Source organism: Dasypus novemcinctus, chromosome 12 (assembly GCF_030445035.2).
Source record: "Dasypus novemcinctus isolate mDasNov1 chromosome 12, mDasNov1.1.hap2, whole genome shotgun sequence".
In the NCBI taxonomy this organism is placed as follows: Eukaryota; Metazoa; Chordata; class Mammalia; order Cingulata; family Dasypodidae; genus Dasypus; species Dasypus novemcinctus.
Genome location: NC_080684.1, coordinates 21,458,088 through 21,478,866, shown reverse-complemented (window position 1 = coordinate 21,478,866; position 20,779 = coordinate 21,458,088). Strand labels below are relative to the sequence as shown.

At 42.0% G+C, this 20,779-nt stretch overlaps 1 protein-coding gene across 2 annotated transcripts in view; it reads left to right on the top strand.

Annotated features, from left to right (window-relative positions):
- LOC101425712 (17-beta-hydroxysteroid dehydrogenase type 6) overlaps window positions 1-17,092 on the top strand; it is a 93,360-nt gene extending 76,268 nt beyond the window's left edge. The window contains exon 4 of one of the 2 annotated variants that reach the window (XM_023591029.2): window positions 16,257-17,092. In XM_023591029.2, the coding sequence (XP_023446797.2) occupies window positions 16,257-16,363 (107 nt within the window). In that variant the 3' untranslated portion in view covers window positions 16,364-17,092. The remainder of the gene's footprint in view (window positions 1-16,256) is intronic. The other variant, XM_058307938.2, reaches the window with a different exon arrangement.
- Window positions 17,093-20,779: the final 3,687 nt, after the last annotated feature.

Below are 20,779 nucleotides of genomic sequence, written 5' to 3'. Positions count from 1 at the left end.
GGCCCATGTGGCAAGCTGGCCCATGCAGAGTGCCGGTCCATGCAGAGAATGTCACCCCATGCAGGAGTACCACCCTGCGTGGGAATGCCGTCCTGCACAAGAAAACTGTCCCGTGCAGGAGTGCTGGCCAATGTGGAGAGCTGGCGCAGCAAGATGACGCAACAAGAGACACGGAGGAGAGAAAATAAGATGTAGCAGAACAGGGAACAGAGGTGACACAAGAGAGTAATCACCTCTCACCCACTCCGGAAGGTCCCAGGATCTTCCTGGAGCCACCTAATGAGAGCACAAGCAGACACAGAAGAACACACAGCAAAAATGGACACAGAGAGCAGACAATGGGGGTGTGTGTGTGTGGTGTGTGTATGATAAATAAAAATAAATCTGAAAAAAAAATCAATTAGGCAGGGAACAGATGTGGCTCAGGCAGTTGAGTGCACCCCTCCCTCATGGAAGGTCTTGGGTTTGGTTCCCGGTGCCTCCTGAAAAAACAAGAACAAACAACAAACAAAACAAACCAACTCAGGGAGGCTGATTTGGCTCAGTGGTTGAGTGCTGACTCTCCACATATGAGGCCTGGGTTCAATACCCAGCACCGGGTACGTGAAAAAAAAAATCATTTAGGCATATCCGTGTGGATCTATTTCTGGATTTTCTAGTCAGTTCTTTTGATCTATGTATTTCTCCCTCGACCAATACTACACAGTCTAGGCTACCATAGCTGTGTAGTAAGTCTTGAAATTCAATAGGCTTATTCTTCCCACTTTCTTCTTTTTCAAAATTCTTTTAGCTATTCTAGTTCCTTTTCTTTTCCATGTAAATTTTAGAATACTTTTGTCTATATCTACAAAAAAAAAAAAAAACCACAACACAACTCTTATTGGGATTTTGACAGAAATTATGTTGAACCTGTATACCAGTTTGGGGAGACTTGACATCTTTACTATGTTGAGTCTGCCACTCCAGGAACACAGTATGTCTCCCCACTTTTGTGTATTCTTTAGTTTCTTTTATGAGCATATAGTTTTTAGCACACAAGTCTTGCACATATATTGTTAGATTTATACCTGAGTGTTTTACATTTTAGACTGATTGTAAAGGGTATCGTATTTTTGAAACTAGTGTTCAAATGTTCATTATTACTATATAGATTACAATTGATTTTTGTGCATTTATCTTGTATTTTGCAATCTTCCTGAATTCAGTTCTTGGTTCTAGAAAGTGGGGGACAAGGATCAGGGAGTCCTCCATGTAGTTGGTGACCAGAGTCAAAGTCTTACACCTTTTTTTTTTTAAAGATTTATTTTATTTTCTCTCCTCCGCCCCCCCTCTGCCCCAGTTGTCTGTTCTGTGTGTCTATTTGCTGCATGTTTTTTTTTGTCTGCTTCTATTGTTGTCAGCGGCATGGGAATCTGTGTCTCTTTTTGCTGTGTCATCTTGCTGTGTCAGCTCTCTGTGTGTGCGGCGCCATTCTTGGGCAGGCTGCACTTTCTTTCGCACTGGATGGCTCTCCTTATGGGGCACACTCCTTGCGCGTGGGGCTGTGTGTGGGCCAGCTGCACACGGGTCAAGGAGGCCCGGCCATGATGGCTGCTGGGTGCGGGGAATGGGAGGAGGAGATGAGATGTGGAGGTGTTTTCGGGACTTGGAGTTGTCCTGGGTGGTGCTGCAGGGACAATTACCAGACATTGTATGTCCTCCCATGGCCCACTGGATGGAACGTGGGAGAGTGTGGGCTATGGTGTGGACCATTGGCCATGGGGTGTAGCGATGCCCAGAGATGTACTCACCAAATGCAATGAATGTGTCATGATGATGGGGGAGAGTGTTGTTGTGGGGGAGTGGTGGGGGGTGGGGGCGGTGGGGGTGAATAGGGACCTCATTTTTTTTAATGTAATATTTAAAAAAAAATGAATTAAAAAAAAAAGAAGGAAAAAAAAAAACATTTTTCTTTCTCAAAATAAAAAAAACAAACAAACACAATAGGAGGCCTGGGGTTTGAACTGCAGACCTCCCCTGTGGTAGACGGACACCGTAACCACTGGGCCAAGTCCGCTTCCCAAAGTCTTACATCTTTGAGAGATGAACTTGCTATGTCTTGGCAAGCAGTTATGTAAGGAAAATATATTAGCACATGAATATGTGAAATGTATCAGCATATGAATATGACAACAAGTAAGAAAACAACCATGCGGAAACAAAATAGTGAATGCTCCTCAGGAGGAGGAGAGGCGATGAGGTTCACCCGTGCTCCAAGTCTGGTAGCTGGGGGCGGCTGCTGGGCTTTGCGCTGAGAAGCAGCGGCTCCCAGGGCTGCGGGCTCACGCGCCCCCGGGATGGCCTGCGCTCTCTTCCTGACTTAGCCGCTGACCTGCCGGAATTCAACATTCCTTACAACATTTCGGTTTTCCCCTCTATGAAGAGGATATCATGTTAGCACCTGCCCTATGGGCTGTCGTGAAGGGTACTGAATTATTCAGACAGTGCCTGACAGCGCGCGTGTGTGGAGTGTGGACGGCTGGAGGGAGAGCAGGCCAGCCAAGGCAGGTGGGGAGAGCAGCGGGCCAGCCTGGAACCGGCGCTCAGTAACCATTAGCTGAACCAATATACTCGTCAAGTATTACGGGATTTACAGCCTTCGATGTATTTACCTTTTAGTTCTCCCACGCCTGTGCGGAAGCTTGGCTCCCAGTCCCTGTGAGCATGGCTGACATATTGTCGGTGATCATGAGACCAGTTTTTGAAGTGTGCTGGTTCTATGATAAACACATGAACACCGAAAGAAAACAAAACTCTCCTCTGAAACAAGGTGAGAGAATGTGAGCTAAAGGAAACCTTCGTGTGCTTGTGAAATGCTCCTGCCCTGTCCTCTCAATGAGAGAGAAAAATGTGGAGAATTTAAACAGGAGCGTTCTTCCATTATCCGAGCACATTTCCAGAAAGGCACTGATGACTGTCAACACTTTGGGAGCGCTTCCTCTTCAAATGGGTCAGTTGGTTTTTACTAGGGAAAAAGCTCTGGCTTCTTTTGACTGAGGTTTTCTGTAGAATTGAATCTAAATTCTGCCTCTTGCAATGCTTGAATGGGGACAGAGAATCATTTAACTTATAGAGCTGCTTCAAATAGTAAAGAAAGTGCTAGACATTGTACTTTGCGCATATTAAGCACTCAGATGTTAAACCTTCCCTCACAAAGACTATTAATTTTTTAAAATTAAAGTTTGCCTCTTTTTTAAAAAAAATTATTTAATTTATATATTTCTCCTTATCCCCTTGTTGTTTTTCACTTGCTGAGTCATTTGCCTTCCTTGTTTCTTTAGGAGGGATGGGAAGTTGAACCCAGGACCACCAATGTGGGAGGGAGGTGCCTAATCTCCTTCCACTCCCTGCTTTGTTGTGTCTCTCATTCTCTTCTTCCTCCCCCCTGTCTCTTGTGTCAGCTTGCCACCCCTGCCTGTTGCATCAGCTCACTGTCTTCTTTAGGAGGCACTGGGAACCTCTGCTCCCTGCTTGGTTGTATTTCTCATTATGTCTTTTCTTCTTGTGTCTCTTGTTGTGTCAGCTTGCTGCACCTGCCCGTTGCACCAGCTTGCTGTCTTCTTTAGGAGGCACCAGGATCTGAACCAGCAACCTGGTTCCAGGAAGTGGATATGGCTCAGACAACTGGGCTTCTGCATACCACATGGGAGGTTGCTGGTTCAGATCCTGGTGTATCCTAAAGAAGACAGAGAGCTGGCACGATGGGCAGGTGAAGCAAGCTGACACAACAAGAGACACAAGGAGAAAAAGTGTAATGAGAGACTCAACAAAGCAGGGAGCAGTGGTTCCAGAGCCTCCTAAAGAAGGCAATGAGCTAATGTGATGGCAGGCATGGTGAGCTGACACAACAAGATGATGCAACAGGGGATTCAGGGAGGGAAAACACAATGAGAGACACAACAAAAGCAGAGAGCTGAGGTGGCTCAAGTGATTAGGCACCTCCCTCCCACATTTGGGGTCTTGGATTTGGCTCCCAGTGCCTCCCAAAGAAATAAGGAAGACAAAGAGGCACAGAAAGTAAAAAACAACAAGGGGGTGGGGAGAAAGAAAGAAATAAAATAAATCTTAAAATAAAAAACATACACAAAACATCTTCAAGCCCTGATGGTAGGTAATGGATTCTTAAACCTTATACCAAAAGCATGAGCAATGAAAGAAAACATGGATAAATGGGACCTCCACCAACTTAAACATTTCTGTGATTCAAAGGACTTCATCAAGAAGGTGAAAAGGCAGCCCAGTCAATGGGAGAAAATATTTGGAAACCACTTATCTGATAAGGGTTTGATTTCCATTCTATATGAAGAGATCATACAACTCAACAATAAAAGGGCAAGCAACCCAATTAAAAAATGGGCAAAAGATTTAAATAGACATTTCTCCAAAGAGGAAATACAAATGGCCAAAAAGCACATGAAAAAATGTTCCATATCACTATTAGGGAAATGCAAATTAAAACAACAATGAGATATCATCTAACAACACATAGAATGACCATTATTAAAAAAACAGACAACAGTAAGTGCTGGAGGGGATGTGGAGAAATAGGAACACTCCTTCACTGTTGGTGGGAGTGTAAAATGGTGTAGCCTCTGTGGAAGACAGTTTGGCAGTTCTTCAGGAAGCTAAATATAGAACTGCCATATGATCCAGCAATTCCTTTACTAGGAATATATCCCAGAAGAACTAAAAACTATGACACAAACAGACATCTGCACACCACTGTTCAGGGCAGTGTTGTTCATAATTGCCAAAAGATGGAAACAACCTGTGTCCATCCACCAATGAATGGATAAACAAAATGTGGTATATACATATGATGGAACACTATGCTGCAGTAAGAAGAAATGAATTTGGGACATATGTGATAACATGGATGAGTCTTGAAGACATTAGACTAAGTGAAGTAAGCCAGACACAAAAGGACAAATATTGCATGGTCTCATTAATATGAACTAAATACAAATAATAAACACAAGGAATTATAACCTAGAGTATAGGTTATTAGGAGATAAGAGGAGGGTTGAGAAGAACTATGGATACTTAATGCATGTAAAAGTTTTAATTAACTTGCTTGTGAAAGTGTGGAGATGGATAGAGTTGATAGTAACACATTAAAGTGAGTAGCAACTGGTTAATAAATGGGATTGTGGCTGAAAAAGGTAGTCAGGGGAAGTAAATGTCAATAGAAAGAAAGTTAAAGAATAGTCTAAGGACTGAATAAGACAGTGAATCCAGAGGTGGTTGAGAATTGTGGTTAATGGTACAAATGCAAGAGAGTCCTTAAGTTAGCTAGAGCAGATATATATCACTATTGCAGGGTGATGGGAATATGGAGAAGCATGGGAAAACTACAATGGGTGTGACCTATAGACTGTGGTTAACAGCAGTACTATAATATTCTTGCATCAATGTCAAAGCCGTACTGTGATAATGGAGGTGTATGGAAAAAGTGTGCCAAAATGTATGCTGTGGACCATGATTGTGGTAATAGTCTGATGATATTGTCTTATAATCTGTAACCAATGTTCCACCAGGGTGTGGAGTTGTTTGAGAAATCTACACATCTGTAAGATTCTTTTGCAAGTTCACAATATCTGTAACAAAAATATATTTAAAAAAATAGTATGGGTGGGGGGAAAAATACACCAAATGTAAGATAAGGACTATAGTTGGTAATAATATTTTGATGATGCTCTTGTATAGTTTGTAGCAAATGTTTCACACCAATGCAAAGAGTTGGTGGAGGGGTGATGTATGAGACCCCTGTGTGATGTTATGTATGTTTATTTTTTAAGTTCACAATCTTTACTATACATTTATTGTTTATGTGTGCTTATGTATGAATGATATCTTCAATAAAAAATTAAAAAAATACACACACATAAATTACAAAGGTGTCAATAATTCCTGTCAGAAGTTTAACATTCTTTTAAAACTATCCTTCCAGTCCTAAGAGGGAAGGCATTACTTTGATGTAATCATATGATGACATCCAGGTTTCTGTTTCTGGGTTTTTTTCTTTTTTTTTAGAATTTTTAAATTAAAAATGTTTATTTTTAATTTTAATTTTTTGGCTCCCTCATCTGTTTGCTCATTGTTTGCTCATTTTTTTTTTTTTTTTTTTTTTTTTGTTCATTGTCTGTTTGTTTTTTTCTTAACTGGCACCAGGAATCAAACCTGGGACCTTCCATGTGGGAGGGAGGCACACAATGCTTGAGTCACATCTGCTTCCTGTTTCTGAGTTCTTTCCCTGCCTCCAATAAATTTTCCAAATGTGTGGTTTAAATTTTTTTCTCCTTTTAAAAACTTTCTATCTTGAAAGACTTTCAAACTTACAGGACAGTTACAAAAACAATATGAACCACATACAGAGAACTCCAACAATCTACAACACCTCCAGATACTCAGATCCATTAGTTTTAACATTTTGCTACATGTAGTAGTTTGATATAGTTATGAATTCCAAAAATAGATATTGGATTATGTTTGTAATCTGGTCTGTACCTGGGTATGATTAAGTTATGATTAGGGCTTTGATTGGGCCAGATCATTAGGGCACTGAGTCCCCACCCCTTGGTGGATGGGGACTCACAGATAAAAGGCATGGTGAAGGACAGAGTTGAAGGTTTTTGATGTTGGAGTTTGATGCTGAAGCCTTAAGCTGGAGCCCTGGGAAGTAAGGTCACAGAGGAAACAGAAGCAAGTCCCAGGAAGAGAGGAACCCTGAGCCCAGGATGAAGCAAGTCCTGGGAAGAAAAGAACCTTGAACCCAGAGAGAAGCAAGACCCTGGAAAGGAGGAACCCAGGAAGCCTGAACCCTCACAGACGTTGGCAGCCATCTTGCTCCAACACATGAAAATAGACTTTGGTGAGGGAAGTAACTTATGCTTTATGGCTTGGTATCTGTAAGCTCTTATCCCAAATAAATACCCCTTATGAAAAACCAACCAATTTCTGGTGTTTTGCATCAGCACCCCTTTGGCTGACTAATATACTATATTTGATGCCTATCTATTCATCTGACTATCAGTCCATTTTCTGAACATCTTCCCACACATAAATCATATACAAGATAAAAAAACCATATACCAGAAACCAGAAACCATATGCATTAATTCCCCATTCCCCCTGCTGTCCACCCCTTGGAAACCTGTTCTCTACTTTCTGTCTGTGAGCTTACATATTCTCTCAGGTTTCTTTTTAAGATATTAAAATTAAGAAGAGGCCTGCTTATTTATGACCATGTAAACCTGAATTGAAAGGAATATTCTCACTTCCCAGGGGCTCTTTACATTTTCACTTTTATGGAAACTTTTAAAAGAGTATATTCACTCCAAGAAGTGCTGTCTAAATAGGTTTAATGCTTTTTTAAATGCATGGTTTCACATATTGGAAGTAATCAAGATCTTTTCATGGCTTTCCCTCTCCTCACCAATTAATTAGGGGTTATATATATATTTATGCAAGTATATATGCACGTATATATTTTAGTACTGAGTTCAAAAAGCAAACGCTCCTTTTCTATTAATTTAAAATGCTTTCCTACTGTGATGGATAGGCTAATGTGTTAACTCAGCCAGGTAATTGTGCCCAGTTGTTTGGTCAAGCAAATACTGGGCTAATTGTAATACAAGGGTATTTATGGACTTTAGTTAACCAGTGAGTTGATTGCATAGATGGCTGATTACATCTGAAATCAATCAGGGAGATCGCTGTCAGCAATGAGTAACATTTTATCCAATCGGTTGAATGCTTTAAAAGGGGAAGTGATTTCAACATTCAGAGAGAATTTTCCAGCTTGACTTCAGACAGCCAACGTCTCCTGGGAGCTCATCAAGGACCTTCATTGGAGCTCCTGGTTTGCAGCTTGCCCTGTGGAACTGGAACTTGTGCATCCCTACAGTGACATGAGAGAATTTTATAAAATCTTATCCTATTTAAAGCCATCTCCTGTTGATTCTGTTTCCCTAGAGAATGCTTACTAATATAGCTTGGTATCAGAGGTGGGGTGGTTCTTAAGGAACATGATTGGATAATTGGTGACAAAGAGGTCTGGGGAAGAGGTATGTGGATAGACATTTCTGAGCGGGCAAAAACATGAAAATATTTGTATTCCACGTGAATGCTCACCAGAGGGTGCCTTCAACAGAGGAAGATTTTAATAATCAAGTGGATAAGACAACCCACTCTGTGGCTAACACTCAGCCTCTTTCTCAAGCCACCCCTGCCATTGCCCAATGGGCTCATGAACAGTGTGGTCATGGAGGTAGGGATGGACGTTATGCATGGGCTCAGCAACATATACTTCCCTTCATCAAGGCTGGCTACAGCCACTGCTGAGTGTCCAATCTGCCATCAGCAGACACCCACATTCAGTCCCTGATAAGGCACAATTCCCTGAAATGATCAGCCTGCTACCTGGTGGCAGGTTGATTACATTGGGCCACTTCCATCATGGAAGGGACAGTGCTTTGCTTCAACTGGAATAGACAAATACTACGTGTAGCAGTTTGATATAGTTACGAATTCCAAAAATATTGGATTATGTTTGTAAATTGGTCTGTACCTGGGCATGATTAAATTATGATAGGGCTTTGATTGGGCCATGTCAGTATACTGTTGAGTCCCTGCCCCTTGGTGGGTGGGGACTCATAGATAAAAGACACGGCAAAGGAGGGTGTTGGAGTTTTGAGCTAAAGACCCAGGAAGTAAGCACACAGAGGAGCGTGGTTGTGAGGAAAGAGAAGCAAGCCCCGGGAGGAGAGGAACCCAGGAAGCCTGAACCCTGGCAGACATCAACAGCCATCTTACTCCAACAGTGGCGAAAGACTTTGGTGAGGGAAGTAACTTATGCTTTATGGCCTGGTAACTGTAAGCTTCTACCCCAAATAAATACAGTTTATAAAAACCAACTGATTTCTGGTATTTTGCATCACCACCCCTTTGGCTGACTAATACAGAATTTGGTACCAGAGAGTGGGTTCATGCTTTTGCAATTAACGAAATGCTGGCACAGTTTTATAAATGGGTAAGGAGTAGTTTTTGAAGGAATTGTGAAATGCTTGATGGAAAAGGCCTAGATTGTTTCGAAGAGACTGTTGATAGCAATATGGATGCTAAAGACACTTTTTTTGATGCCTTACAAATAAATGATGAAACTATTATTGGAAATGAGGAAAAGTGATTCGTGTTTAGAAGTTGCAGAGAACTTAGCAAGGTTAATCTTGGTGTTGTATGGAAGGCAGAATTTGAAAATGGTAAGCCTGGACATTTAACTGAAGAACTTTCCAAAGTAAACCCAGAGGATGTGGCTTGACTTCTCCTTGCAGCTTATAGCAAAATGCTATATGAAAGAGATATGCTGTGAACTGAACTGTTGGGCACAAAGAAAACAGAAACTCATTTTAAGCCCCTGGAAATTGAGCTCCCAGATGATAGTGCCCCATTTGAGAACTTAACTAAACTTGGAACTTGTCAATCAAGATTGAAGATGCAGTTACCTAGGGAAGATTTGTGGAAAGTCTTACTGTCTGATGACTTGGACCCCTGCTTCCTGTATGCTAAACCAACAAGTTTTTTTGAGAGAGCTGTAAAAAAAAAAACCACTGTCAGCTTGGACTAAAAGGGACATGGAAAGGAGAGATTGAAGGAGAAACAGCTCTAAGAGGAAAACCATGGAAGTTGAGATATAGAATTAAGCATCACCTTGGGCCAAGAGAGAAACCCCATCCATGTGTACAGAGAGGGTGAGTTTGCCCCAGCGGTTGAAGAGGGTAGATGTTTCCACCCAATGTTTGGGGAGACTTTTGCCACTCCAGGGTACAGAGAGGGTGGAGTACTTTCCTCAAGGATTAGGATGGTTAAGGTCAGCACCCCACAGGTCTGAGAGGGGTGGGTCTGTCCCCCATGGAGTAGGGAAGGCCAGATGTTCAATTCATTGCTCTGAGAGGGTTGAGCCTGTATACCAAAGGTTAGGGAAGATGTTGCCTTCACCTCACTGTAATAGGGGGGTTAAGTCTCTAACCCAAAGATTGGGTAAGGTGTGGTAGTCACCCCAATGCTCTTGGAGGATGAGGTCTAGAGCCTGGTCAACACTAAGATGCTTGATGAGGGTGGAACCAAGGAAATGGCCACCGAGGAGAAGAAACCATCATATTAAGAATGACTCTCAGTGTTGCTGTGGGGGGAGTGGGGGGTGGGGGCGGTGGGGTTGAATGGGACCTCATATTTTTTTAATGTAATAGTTAAAAAAAAAAATTAAAAAAAATAAAAATTAAAAAGAAGAATGACTCTCAGACTTTGACCTCTAATAAAGCATGTCCTGCAGGTTTACTGAAATGCCATGGACCCTTGACCATGTTTTCCTCCCAATTTCTCCTTATTGTAATGAAAATGTTCATCCTTTTTCTGTCCATTTGTGTATTGGAAGCAGATAAATTGTTTTGTAAGTTTCAGAGGTCTATAGCAGACAGGACTTTGCCCCAAGACAAACTGTACTTCTTTAAATTGATTGTGATGTGATTTAGTACTTGCATAGTTACTGATTCAAGTTTTTAAAAAATATTGTTATGTCTTTTTGGAATTCAGAGGGTGGAGTGTAGCAATTTGATAGAGTTATGAATTCCAAAAATAGATATTTGATTATGTTTGTAAACTGGTCTATACCTGGGCATGATTAAATTATGATTAGGGCTTTGATTGGGCCATGTCAGTAGGGTGTTGAGTCCCCAGCCCTTGGTGGGTGGGGACTCACAGATCAAAGACATGGCAAAGGACAGAGTTGGAGTTTTGATGTTAGAGTTTTGATGCTGGAGTTTTAAGCAAGCCCCAGGAAGTAAGCATACAGAGGAGCTTGGTTGTGAGGAAAGAGACGCAGTCTCTGGGAAGAGAGAAAACTTGAGCCTGGAAAGAAGCAAGCCCAGGGAAAAGAAGAACCCAGGAAGCCCGAACCCTGGGAGACATTAGCAGCCATCTTGCTCCAACACGTGGTAAAAGACTTTGGCGTGGGAAGTAACTTATGCTTTATGACCTAGTAACTGTAAGCTTCTACCCCAAATAAATACCCTTTATAGAAACCAGCCAATTTCTGGTATTTTGTCTTAGCACCTCTTTGGCTGAGTAATACACTATGGATATGGGTTTGCATTCCCTACACGCAATGCTTCTTCCAAAACTACCATTTGTGGACTTAGTAAATGTCTTATTCACTGCCATGGCATTCCACACAGCATTGCCTCTGATCGAGGAATGCATTTCACAGCAAATGATATGCTGGAATGGTCACATACCCATGGAATTCACTGGTCTTGCCATGTTCCTCATCATCCTGAAGTAGCTGAATTTGATAGAATGGTGGAATGGCCTTTTGAAAACTCAATAATGGTGGCAATACCTTGCAAGGTTGGGACAATGTTGCCCAGGAGGCTGTGTATACTCTAAATGAGTATCCACTCTATAGTGCTGTTTCTCTCATAGCCAGGATTCATGGTTCCAGGAATCAAGGGGTTGAAATGGGAATGGTACCACTCACTATTCCCCTAGTGATCCACTAGGAAAATGTTGGCTTCCTGTCCCTGCAACCTTAAGCTCTGCTGGTCTACAGGTCTTAGTTCCAAAAGGAGGAGTGTTGGTACCAGGAACACAACAATGATTCTACTGAAGTGGAAGTTAAGACTGCCACTTGGCCACTTTGGGCTCTTCTTACCTCTGAATCAACAGGCAAAGAAGAGAATTACTGTCCTGGTTGGTGTGATTGATCTTGACTCTCAAGGGGAAATAAGACTGCATCTACAAAATGGGGATAAAGAATAGTTTGCCTGGAATACAGGAGATCCTTTAGGGTGTCTCCTAGTACTGCCAGGCCCTAGATTAAAGTCAAAGGGAAATTGAAACAACCCAATCCATGCAGAAATAACAATGGCCCAGAGTCTTCTGGAATGAAAGTTTGGGTCACCCCACCAGGCAAAGAACAACGTCCAGCTGAGGTGCTTGTTGGGGGTAATGGGAACATGGAATGGGTAGTGGAAGAAGGTAGAGATAAATGTGAACTTTGACCACTTGACCAGTCACAGAAACAAGGACTGTAATGGTCCTGAATCTTTCTTCCTGGTTTTATTATGAGTATGATTGTATATGTACGTAAAATGAATATCTTTTGTTTTCTTCCCTAACCTTTTCCCTTATCACATGACAAGTTGTATTAGTTTCATGTCATAGTATTTAAGGATGTCAAGTTTAAGAGTGAATATTATCCAAGGACTTGCACCCTCTTATGTAGGGAATGAATGTGTTTCTAGTTGTATGCAGGACTGTTGAATATTGTTAGGCAGAAATATATATATGCATATCTGTTATTATTTTTATTTAGAGACTAAATATGGTTTAAGGTGATGTGTATGGTTGCCAAGTTGACAAGGGGGGGACTGTGATGTCAGGCTAATGTGTTAACTCAGCCAAGTAATTGTGCCCAGTTGTTTGGTCAAGCAGCACTGGGCTAATTGTAATACAAGGACATTTATGGACTTTAGTCACTACTGAGTTTATTGCCTAGATGGCTGATCACATCTGCAATCAACCAAGGAGATTGCTGTCAGCAATGAGTAATGTTTTATCCAATTGGTTGAATGCCTTAAAAGGGGAAGTGATTTTAGTATTCAGAGAGAATTTTCCAGCTTGACTTTGGACAAGCCAGCATCTCCTGGGAACTCATCAAGGACGTTCATCGGAGACCCTGGTTTGCAGCCTGCCCTGTGGAATTTGGACTTGTGCATTCCCATGGTCATGCGAGAGAATTTTATAAAAATCTTATATATTTAAGAATATCTCCTGTTGATTGTTTCCCTAGAGAACCCTAACTAATACACCTATTAATTTAAAAGCAATGCGGTTTGAAAAGTCAAATTCTAAACTGTGTCAAACAGCAAAGCTGCAGTTGCAGCATTGCTGCAATAAGAAATCATTTGATCAGTTCTGGTGAGTACGAGGCTTTTCCAGTCCCTTTTCTTGGTCCATCTCAGATTCCCGTTAGCTTTTTCTCAAGTTACAACAGGTGGGAAGAAAGCCTGCTGTTCAAGCATCAGCTGTGCTCCTTTCTTCTCTGAATAAAACCATGGCGACAAAACAGAAGAGTCTGTCATCCACCTGACTTCTGCTCTGAAGCCACCTGAAGACCTACAAAGGAATGGCAGGGAAAATAGGAAGGTCCAAGGGCTCCTCGGAAGTCAAGGATGCATTTCCAAAGACCACAGTAGCAGCCACATGCTGCTCCCAGCGGCACATTCAGCATTGGCAGAGGTTTCCCTGTGACTCTAAGTGTAGCAGTTTCACACGCTTTCCAGGAAAACAAAAAGCCTCTCATCTTATTCACAACCTAGGTGATGGTAGTCTCCTTATCAGACGGCGTGCTTATCGTTCTAATGCTTTTGATGGGATTATAGTTTAATTGTAGTAAGAAAATACAAATAAGAAGAAGCTGAAAGAAGAGACACAAAGGGCGAGGGCTGTGTCCCCTCCGAGAGGATCAGAACCGTCACCCTCTTGGCCTGGAAGCCACGTGTTTTCTCCGTCTTGGGAGTTATTGTAAGGAAAACCTGTCCTCGGCAGGGCAGCCCCGGAACACAGACTATTGGAAAAAGTTTCTAGACTACTTAGAGATGCAGTAGCCACCACTGAAAACGGGTACTCAAGAAATTTTTTTTTTCTTAAACAATTTTAAAAATCCCAGGTACTCTCTCAATTAGGCTAGGAACATTGCCCACTCTTCTGGCTTCTGGCTCTTTTTGCTAGAGGAAGAAGGTTGGTGGGGGGGAGGGTCAGAGAAATAAATATGTCTTAAAAAAATAAAAGAAACTCCCCTTGGTCGGTCACTTCTGGGGGACAGCAGGCATGGTGATGCTGGGATCCACCAAACCCCAGAAGCCTGGCAGAAACAAAGAAGATCTGCTAAAAAATGCTGCCGCCACAATACCCACACCTGAGGTTGTTAAAACTAAAACACCCAGGTAAGGGGTACTCCAAATTCTTCGTGTTATGCAGATATTATTGGTAGAATATTGCTGTTGGGAATGAATCACGTTCCTTACAAAAGGCCCTGTGGGTGTGGCTCATTGCAAATAAGACTTCTTCAAGGTGGACCCAGTTAAGGTGTGACCCAACTGCATCAGTGTGGCTTTAACCTGAATTTCTAGAGTCCTTTATAAGTAGGGTGAACGTCAGACACAGAGAAGCCACAGGGAGCAGCCAGAGAATGAGGTCAACGGAACCCAGAAAAGAAAGAAGATGCAGCCATGTATTTTCCCAGGTGACAGAAAAGCCAAGGAACCCCGAAGATTGCCAGAAGGCACTGACCCCAGCAGGAAGCAAGCCTTCTAGCCCCTGGAACTGGGAGTCAATAAATTCCTGTAGTTAAGCCAATCATTGGATGGTATTTGTTTTGGCAACCAGGAGACAAAAGTACTTACGTGGGGGTTTAAGTGTATTTGGAGAAATTGAATTATGTTTTAAAGTAGGTGAGGAACACATTATTATTTTTCCCAATTAAAGTAATACAATAATTTACACAAAATTCCTAGGGCATTCTCTGTTCTAGTTATTAAAAAACAGTCTGGGTAGTAAAAATGCATTATATATACATTATGGCATATAAAAATATATACTATATATATATATTTTTTAAAGATTTATTTTTATTTATTTAATTCCCCTCCCCCGGTTGTCTGTTTTCTGTCTTTTTGCTGCGTCTTGTTTCTTTGTCCGCTTCTGTTGTCATCAGCGGCACGGGAAGTGTGGGCGGCGCCATTCCTGGGCAGGCTGCTTCCTCCTTCGCGCTGGGCGGCTCTCCTTATGGGTGCACTCCTTGCGCGTGGGGCTCCCCTACGCGGGGGACACCCCTGCGTGGCAGGGCACTCCTTGCGTGCATCAGCACTGCGCATGGGCCAGCTGCCCACGGGTCAAGGAGGCCCGGGGCTTGAACCGCGGACCTCCCATGTGGTAGACGGACGCCCTAACCACTGGGCCAAAGTCCGTTTCCCACTATATATTTTTTAAGATAATATTTCAGTAAAGTACACTAAACACTAAAAATGGGGTAAAACAGAAGAATGAAATTCAGACTCCTGTTATCCAATATGTTTTTAGGGATGGCTTATATTTGGGTAAGGAGGAATGTGTATACATGTTTAATGTCTCAAAAAGACATGTCAACTTTATTAGCTGTTCATAAACTGTCCCCAAAATTATTATATTTCAAAACAATTTGATTGTGGATTCGACCATTTTTCCTTTCCTTTTATCAATATTTGTTTAATATATTTTTAATCTATGCAATATATATATATATAAGCTATGCAGTTTAGAAATGTTATATTTTCCTGGTAGACTGACACTTTCATCATTATGAAATGTCCCATTTTATCTCTGGTTATACTTCTTGCCTTAAATCTTACCTGTCAGATATTAATATAACTGCACCAACTTTTTTTTTGGTTAGTGCTTTCATGCTATACCTTTTTTTTCCTTTCACTTTCAACCTTTCTGTAGCTTTAAAAGGTGTCTCCTGTAAACAATATATAGTTGGATTTTTCCTTTTCTTTTCTTTTTTTTTCTTTTTTTATTATTTCTCTCCTCTTCCCCCTCCCCCAGTTGTCTGCTCTCTCTGTGTCCATTCGCTATGTAATCTTCTGTAGGAATCTGTGTCTCTTTTTGTTGTGTCATCTTGTTGTGTCGGCTCTCCATGTGTGCACCGCTCCACTCCTGGGCAAGCTGCATTTTCCTTTGTGCTGGGCAGCTTTCCTTACGGGGTGCACTCCTTGCGTGCATCAGCGCTGCTCATGAGCCAGCTGCACACGGGTCAAGGAGGCCCGGGGTTTGAACCTTGGACCTCCCATGTGGTAGACGGACGCCCTATCCATTGGGCCAAATCTGCTTCCCTCCTTTTCTTTTAAAAACCATTTGATCTTTTATTTGACGTACTTAGTTCATTTATTTTTAATACCACCATTTATACAGTTTGGTTCAAATTTACCATCTTATTATTTGTTTTCTGTTTTTTTTCCCCCATTCTATGTGTTTTTTTCTCTCCTTTCTTGCCTTCTTTCCTTATTATTTTATTATTTTCTATTAAGTTTGTTGAACATGATCTTTTGGTGTTTACCTTAGAGATTATGACATGCATCTTCAGTTTTTTAAAATTATTTTTCACTTTTTTGCACCCTCAGGTTTTTCCTACAAAGGGAGAGAGAGTAGCTGTAGAGTGGTGAAGCTTGGCAGACATCCCCTCAATCGAGTGACCGAAGTGACGATCACCGGCAATGGCAAGAACTGAAAGCAGGCGGCCCCTGATTTGCCCGGCAATGAGAAGCCAGCCTCCCTGGGGTGATACTCCTGCCGAGGTGCATGATCTGAACCCAACCAGGAGGAAATGGAAGACAAATCCAAACAGAGAGAATTCCTCCGAAATAACTGCTCTGTAATTTTGTACATATATTAAGGTCATGAAAGTCAGAGAAACTGTTCCAGACTGAAGCAGACCAGAGAGGCAGTTTCAAGCACTAGGTCGCTCTAGTGTGTTTTCTTTTTAGAAGAGCATGTTTCCTTTTTTTTTTTTTCCCCTCACAAAAACTTGAGTACACTTTAATGTAAGTTATAATCCAATAAAAATTTAAAGCATGAAACAACCCACATGCCCATCAGTGAATGGATAAACTAATGTGGTATAGCCACACAAAGGAGTTCATTCAGCCATAAAAAGGACTGATGTAGGATAAATATTATATGGTTTCACATATACGAGACAGTTAGAATAGGCAAATTCCTGGAGACAGAACGTAGATTAGGGGCTACCATGGGCTGGGGGAGGAAGGAATGAGGAGTTAATGCTTAGTGGGCCCAGAGTTTCTATTTGGGGTTAAGAAAGAGTTTTGGAAATAGAAAGTGGGGATGGTTGCACAACATTGTGAATATAATTAACGCCACTGAATTGTACACTTAAAAATGGTTAAAATGGCAAATTTTATGTTATATGTATTTTACCACAATTAAAAAAAAAAAGAAATGAAGTATTAATACACACTACAACGTGAAGGAAACTTAAAACAGTATCCTGAATGAAAGAAGCCTGTCACAAAAGGACAATATGGTATGGCTCCATTTATATGAAATGTTTTGGATAGACAAATCCAAAGAAACAGACAGTGGATTAGTGGCTGCAGGGTACTGAGGGGAGGGGAGAATTGGGAGGTAAAGGGCTTCTTTCTGGGGTGAGGGAAATGTTTTAGAATCAAATAGTGTGATGGTTGTACGGCATTGTGACTATACTAAAAAATCACTGAATTGTACACTTTAAAATGGTTAAAATGATTAATTTTATGTTATGTGAATTTTATCTCAAAAACATGTGAATTTGGGAAGTGGATTTGGCTCAACAGATAAGAGCATCTGCCTACTGTATGGGGAGGTCCAGGGCTCAAGCCCCAGGCCTCCCAACCCATGTGATGAGCTGGCCCAGCGAAGTGCTGATGCGTGCAAGGAGTGCTGTGCCATGCAGGGGTGTGCCCTATGTAGGGGAGCCCCATGCTCAAGGAGTGCACCTGCAAGGAGAGCTGCCCTGTGCAAAAAAAGTACAGCCTGCCCAGGAGTGGTGCCGCACACATGCAGAACTGATGTAGCAAGATGACACAACAAAAAGAGACACAGATTCCTGGTGTTGCTGACAAGAACGCAAGCAGACACAGAACACACAGCAAGTGGACACAGAGTGCAGACAATGGGGGTGGGGTGGGGGGAGGGAGAAGGGGAGAAAAATAAATAAAAATAAATCTTTAAAAAAACCCAAAAACGTAAGTTTTATCTCAATGAACATTTAAAACATAAATAATTAAAATATAGTAGAATACACCCGACTTAAAATGTTAAATATTTACAAGCCCATGCAGCATCATGGGACAGGGTCTGACTGGGATGGAAGAAACACAAATGGAAGGAAGAGCCGAAGCAAATGTGATCCAAGAGTCACACATGTGAGTTTGCTTTCAGAAGGTGAGCTCTGGCGTGTGGCCATGGGGCTGAGAGGCCAGGGTGAATGGGAGGGAAGGTGTCACCGTGGTGAAGAGCCCTGTAGCTGGCAGTGAAAGGAAGGACAGAGCATAGAGGTGGGGCGGGAGCCCTGGGATCCGGCGCCTGCTGCCTAGCCCTTAGCTGGGAAGCATGGCTCCCCTGGTCGATTAGGGATAGTAAAGCTGCACCTCCCTTATCAGGTTACTGCAGAATTGAGTGGCATAGTGTGACAGGTACAAAGCACCTAAGGGTTAGAAATTAGTAAGAAAGATCAAGGATAAAGAGTGTATTTTTACCCTGAATCTCAACAGCGTGGCAGCTAACACCTCCCCTACAGTTCGTCAGACACACTCAGGACATCTAAGAAAATGAGGATGATAGCAATGGCCATTCCAAAAATAGAGTATCTGCAACTTGCAAGCAAGGCTTTGCCACTCATCTGCCCCGCTGAATCAGTCCTCTTCTCAATAGTAAGCAGCGTGAGCACCACCATCCCCAAATCCTTGGACACTGAAAGGGGAAAGCAACTGTGGACCAAAGTCGACTTATTATTATTCTAGTAACAGAAGAGCCTGTAACACTGATGGAAAGGTAAGAGTCACCAGATGATCTGAAGGAAGGGTGAGGGAAGAATTGGGTGGAATACAGGACAAAATATATTTTGTGAAAACCTGTAAATTGTGCTGTGCAAAGTGTAAACCATTATGTAAACTATAGACCATGGATAATAAGCAATACTTCAATGTGTTCATCAAATTTTTTTTTTACAGATTTCTTTCTTTCTCCCCCCCTCCCCCGCGTTGTCTGCTCTCTGTGTGTACATTCGCTGTGTGTTCTTCTGTGACCGCTTCTATTCTTATCAGCGGCACCGGGAATCTGTGTCTCTTTTTGTTGCATCATCTTGCTGCGTCAGCTCCTCCGTGTGTGTGGAGCCATTCTTGGGCAGGCTGCACTTTTTCTGTGCTGGGCAGCTCTCCTTACGAGGAGCACTCCTTGTGCATGGCACTCTTGTACACGGGGGGTCACCCTTGCATGGCATGGCCACTCCGTTGCACACATCAGTGCTGCACGTGGGCCAGCTCATCACGTGGGTCAGGGAGGTCCTGGGTTTGAACCTTGGACCTCCCATGTGGTAGGCGGATGCCCTATCCATTGGGCCAAGTCTGCTTCCCTCACCATATGTTTTTGATATAACTTATTTTTAATCTAAGACTTATTTAAAGATAAAGTTTAAAGATGAAAAAAAAAGTTTATTTAGACTAAGTTTAGGGTAGTTTCCCCAAATATCCTCTAGAGGGAGAAGGAATGACATATTTCATGAGCACCATCATCCTCTCAACTGTTTTAAACATTTTTGAGAAAACTTGAGAAAGCTGGGGCTCAGGGGGTCTAGTTTTGCCTACTGGTACCTAACTGGAGGGGGCAGAGTGGGGGTTTGAAGTCAGGCCTTTCTGACGCTCAAGGTCTGGCTCTCTTCACTTAGCCTTCTTTTCCCCCTAACTTGAGTAAAGGAGAGGCCAGGGTTGAAGGGAAAGGATTTGAGAGCTAGATTGAGGTTAGGGTGGTAGGTAGGGGCAAGATTGGTGTAAAGACAAACGAAAAAGGCAAGTGTTTGGGGAAGGTTTTCATAGAGCAAAACCTATAGAAATTATTATACAATAATATTATATTATACACAGCAATTGTGAAAGAATTGGATAGTTAAGAATTTCAAGGGTTTAGAGGAAATGGGAAGGAAAAGAAAATTCTGGTTTATTTAGAGTGTATTACAAATAAATTACAAAAACATTTGGTAAGAGAAATACTTTTCCCTCCCTCTCTGTAGAACTGATATCCACATACTAATGGTATAATCTTGAAAAAAAAAAAAGGGTGCCTGGAGTAATTGGTAGGAGTAGTTCCTCAGTGATTCAAGCATACTTCCAGAAGTCCTGGATAACAGTCAAAGCTTTTGGTAGAGGACTGGATGGTTCCTAATATAAGAAAAAACATGGGCCTCTTTTAGTGGCAGATCTAGGATCAAATCCCTGCTCTGTCACATGTTTGAATGGGGAGAACATTACATGACTCACTGGATTTTGTAAGGTTATAAAGAAAATGCTTGGCATAGAGCTTCTTTCCTTGCCGCATTGAGTGAGGAGCAGTGACTTAAGATGGTGGTCTCCAAACTTTCTTGGTCGTGGACTGATCAGGTTGACATTTGAGTATCACTATGTGGATATATTTATTCATAATCTGTATACACGTATTATTGAACTATTATATTAATTATGAAAAGGTACAAAGTGGATATTTTTAAAGGACTAAATAAAAAATAAATAAAAGTTCTAATATTTTTCCTGTACTCAAATGGCCTCCCCAGGATGGGTAGATCCCATTTTAGAGACCCTTGACATAAGCCATACTGGTAGAGGACCCTTGACTGGACAAAGGCTCATAATACAGGAAGACATTCCCTCAGCCATGCTCAAGTTTTCCTGAGCAGGTTGCTCCTTACCTCAGGCTGTGGGAAAAGGCTTCTATATACCTTCTTGGAAATGCAGTCCTTACCACCAAACACTCTCCCAGCACTGCCAGAAACGCTGACCATTCTTCCCTGGGCCCTCCTCCTCAGGGGAATAAAGCTCAGTGTCCCCTCCACACCTTTACAAAACTGTCCTTGGTTACCCACTCATTGGGGATGGCA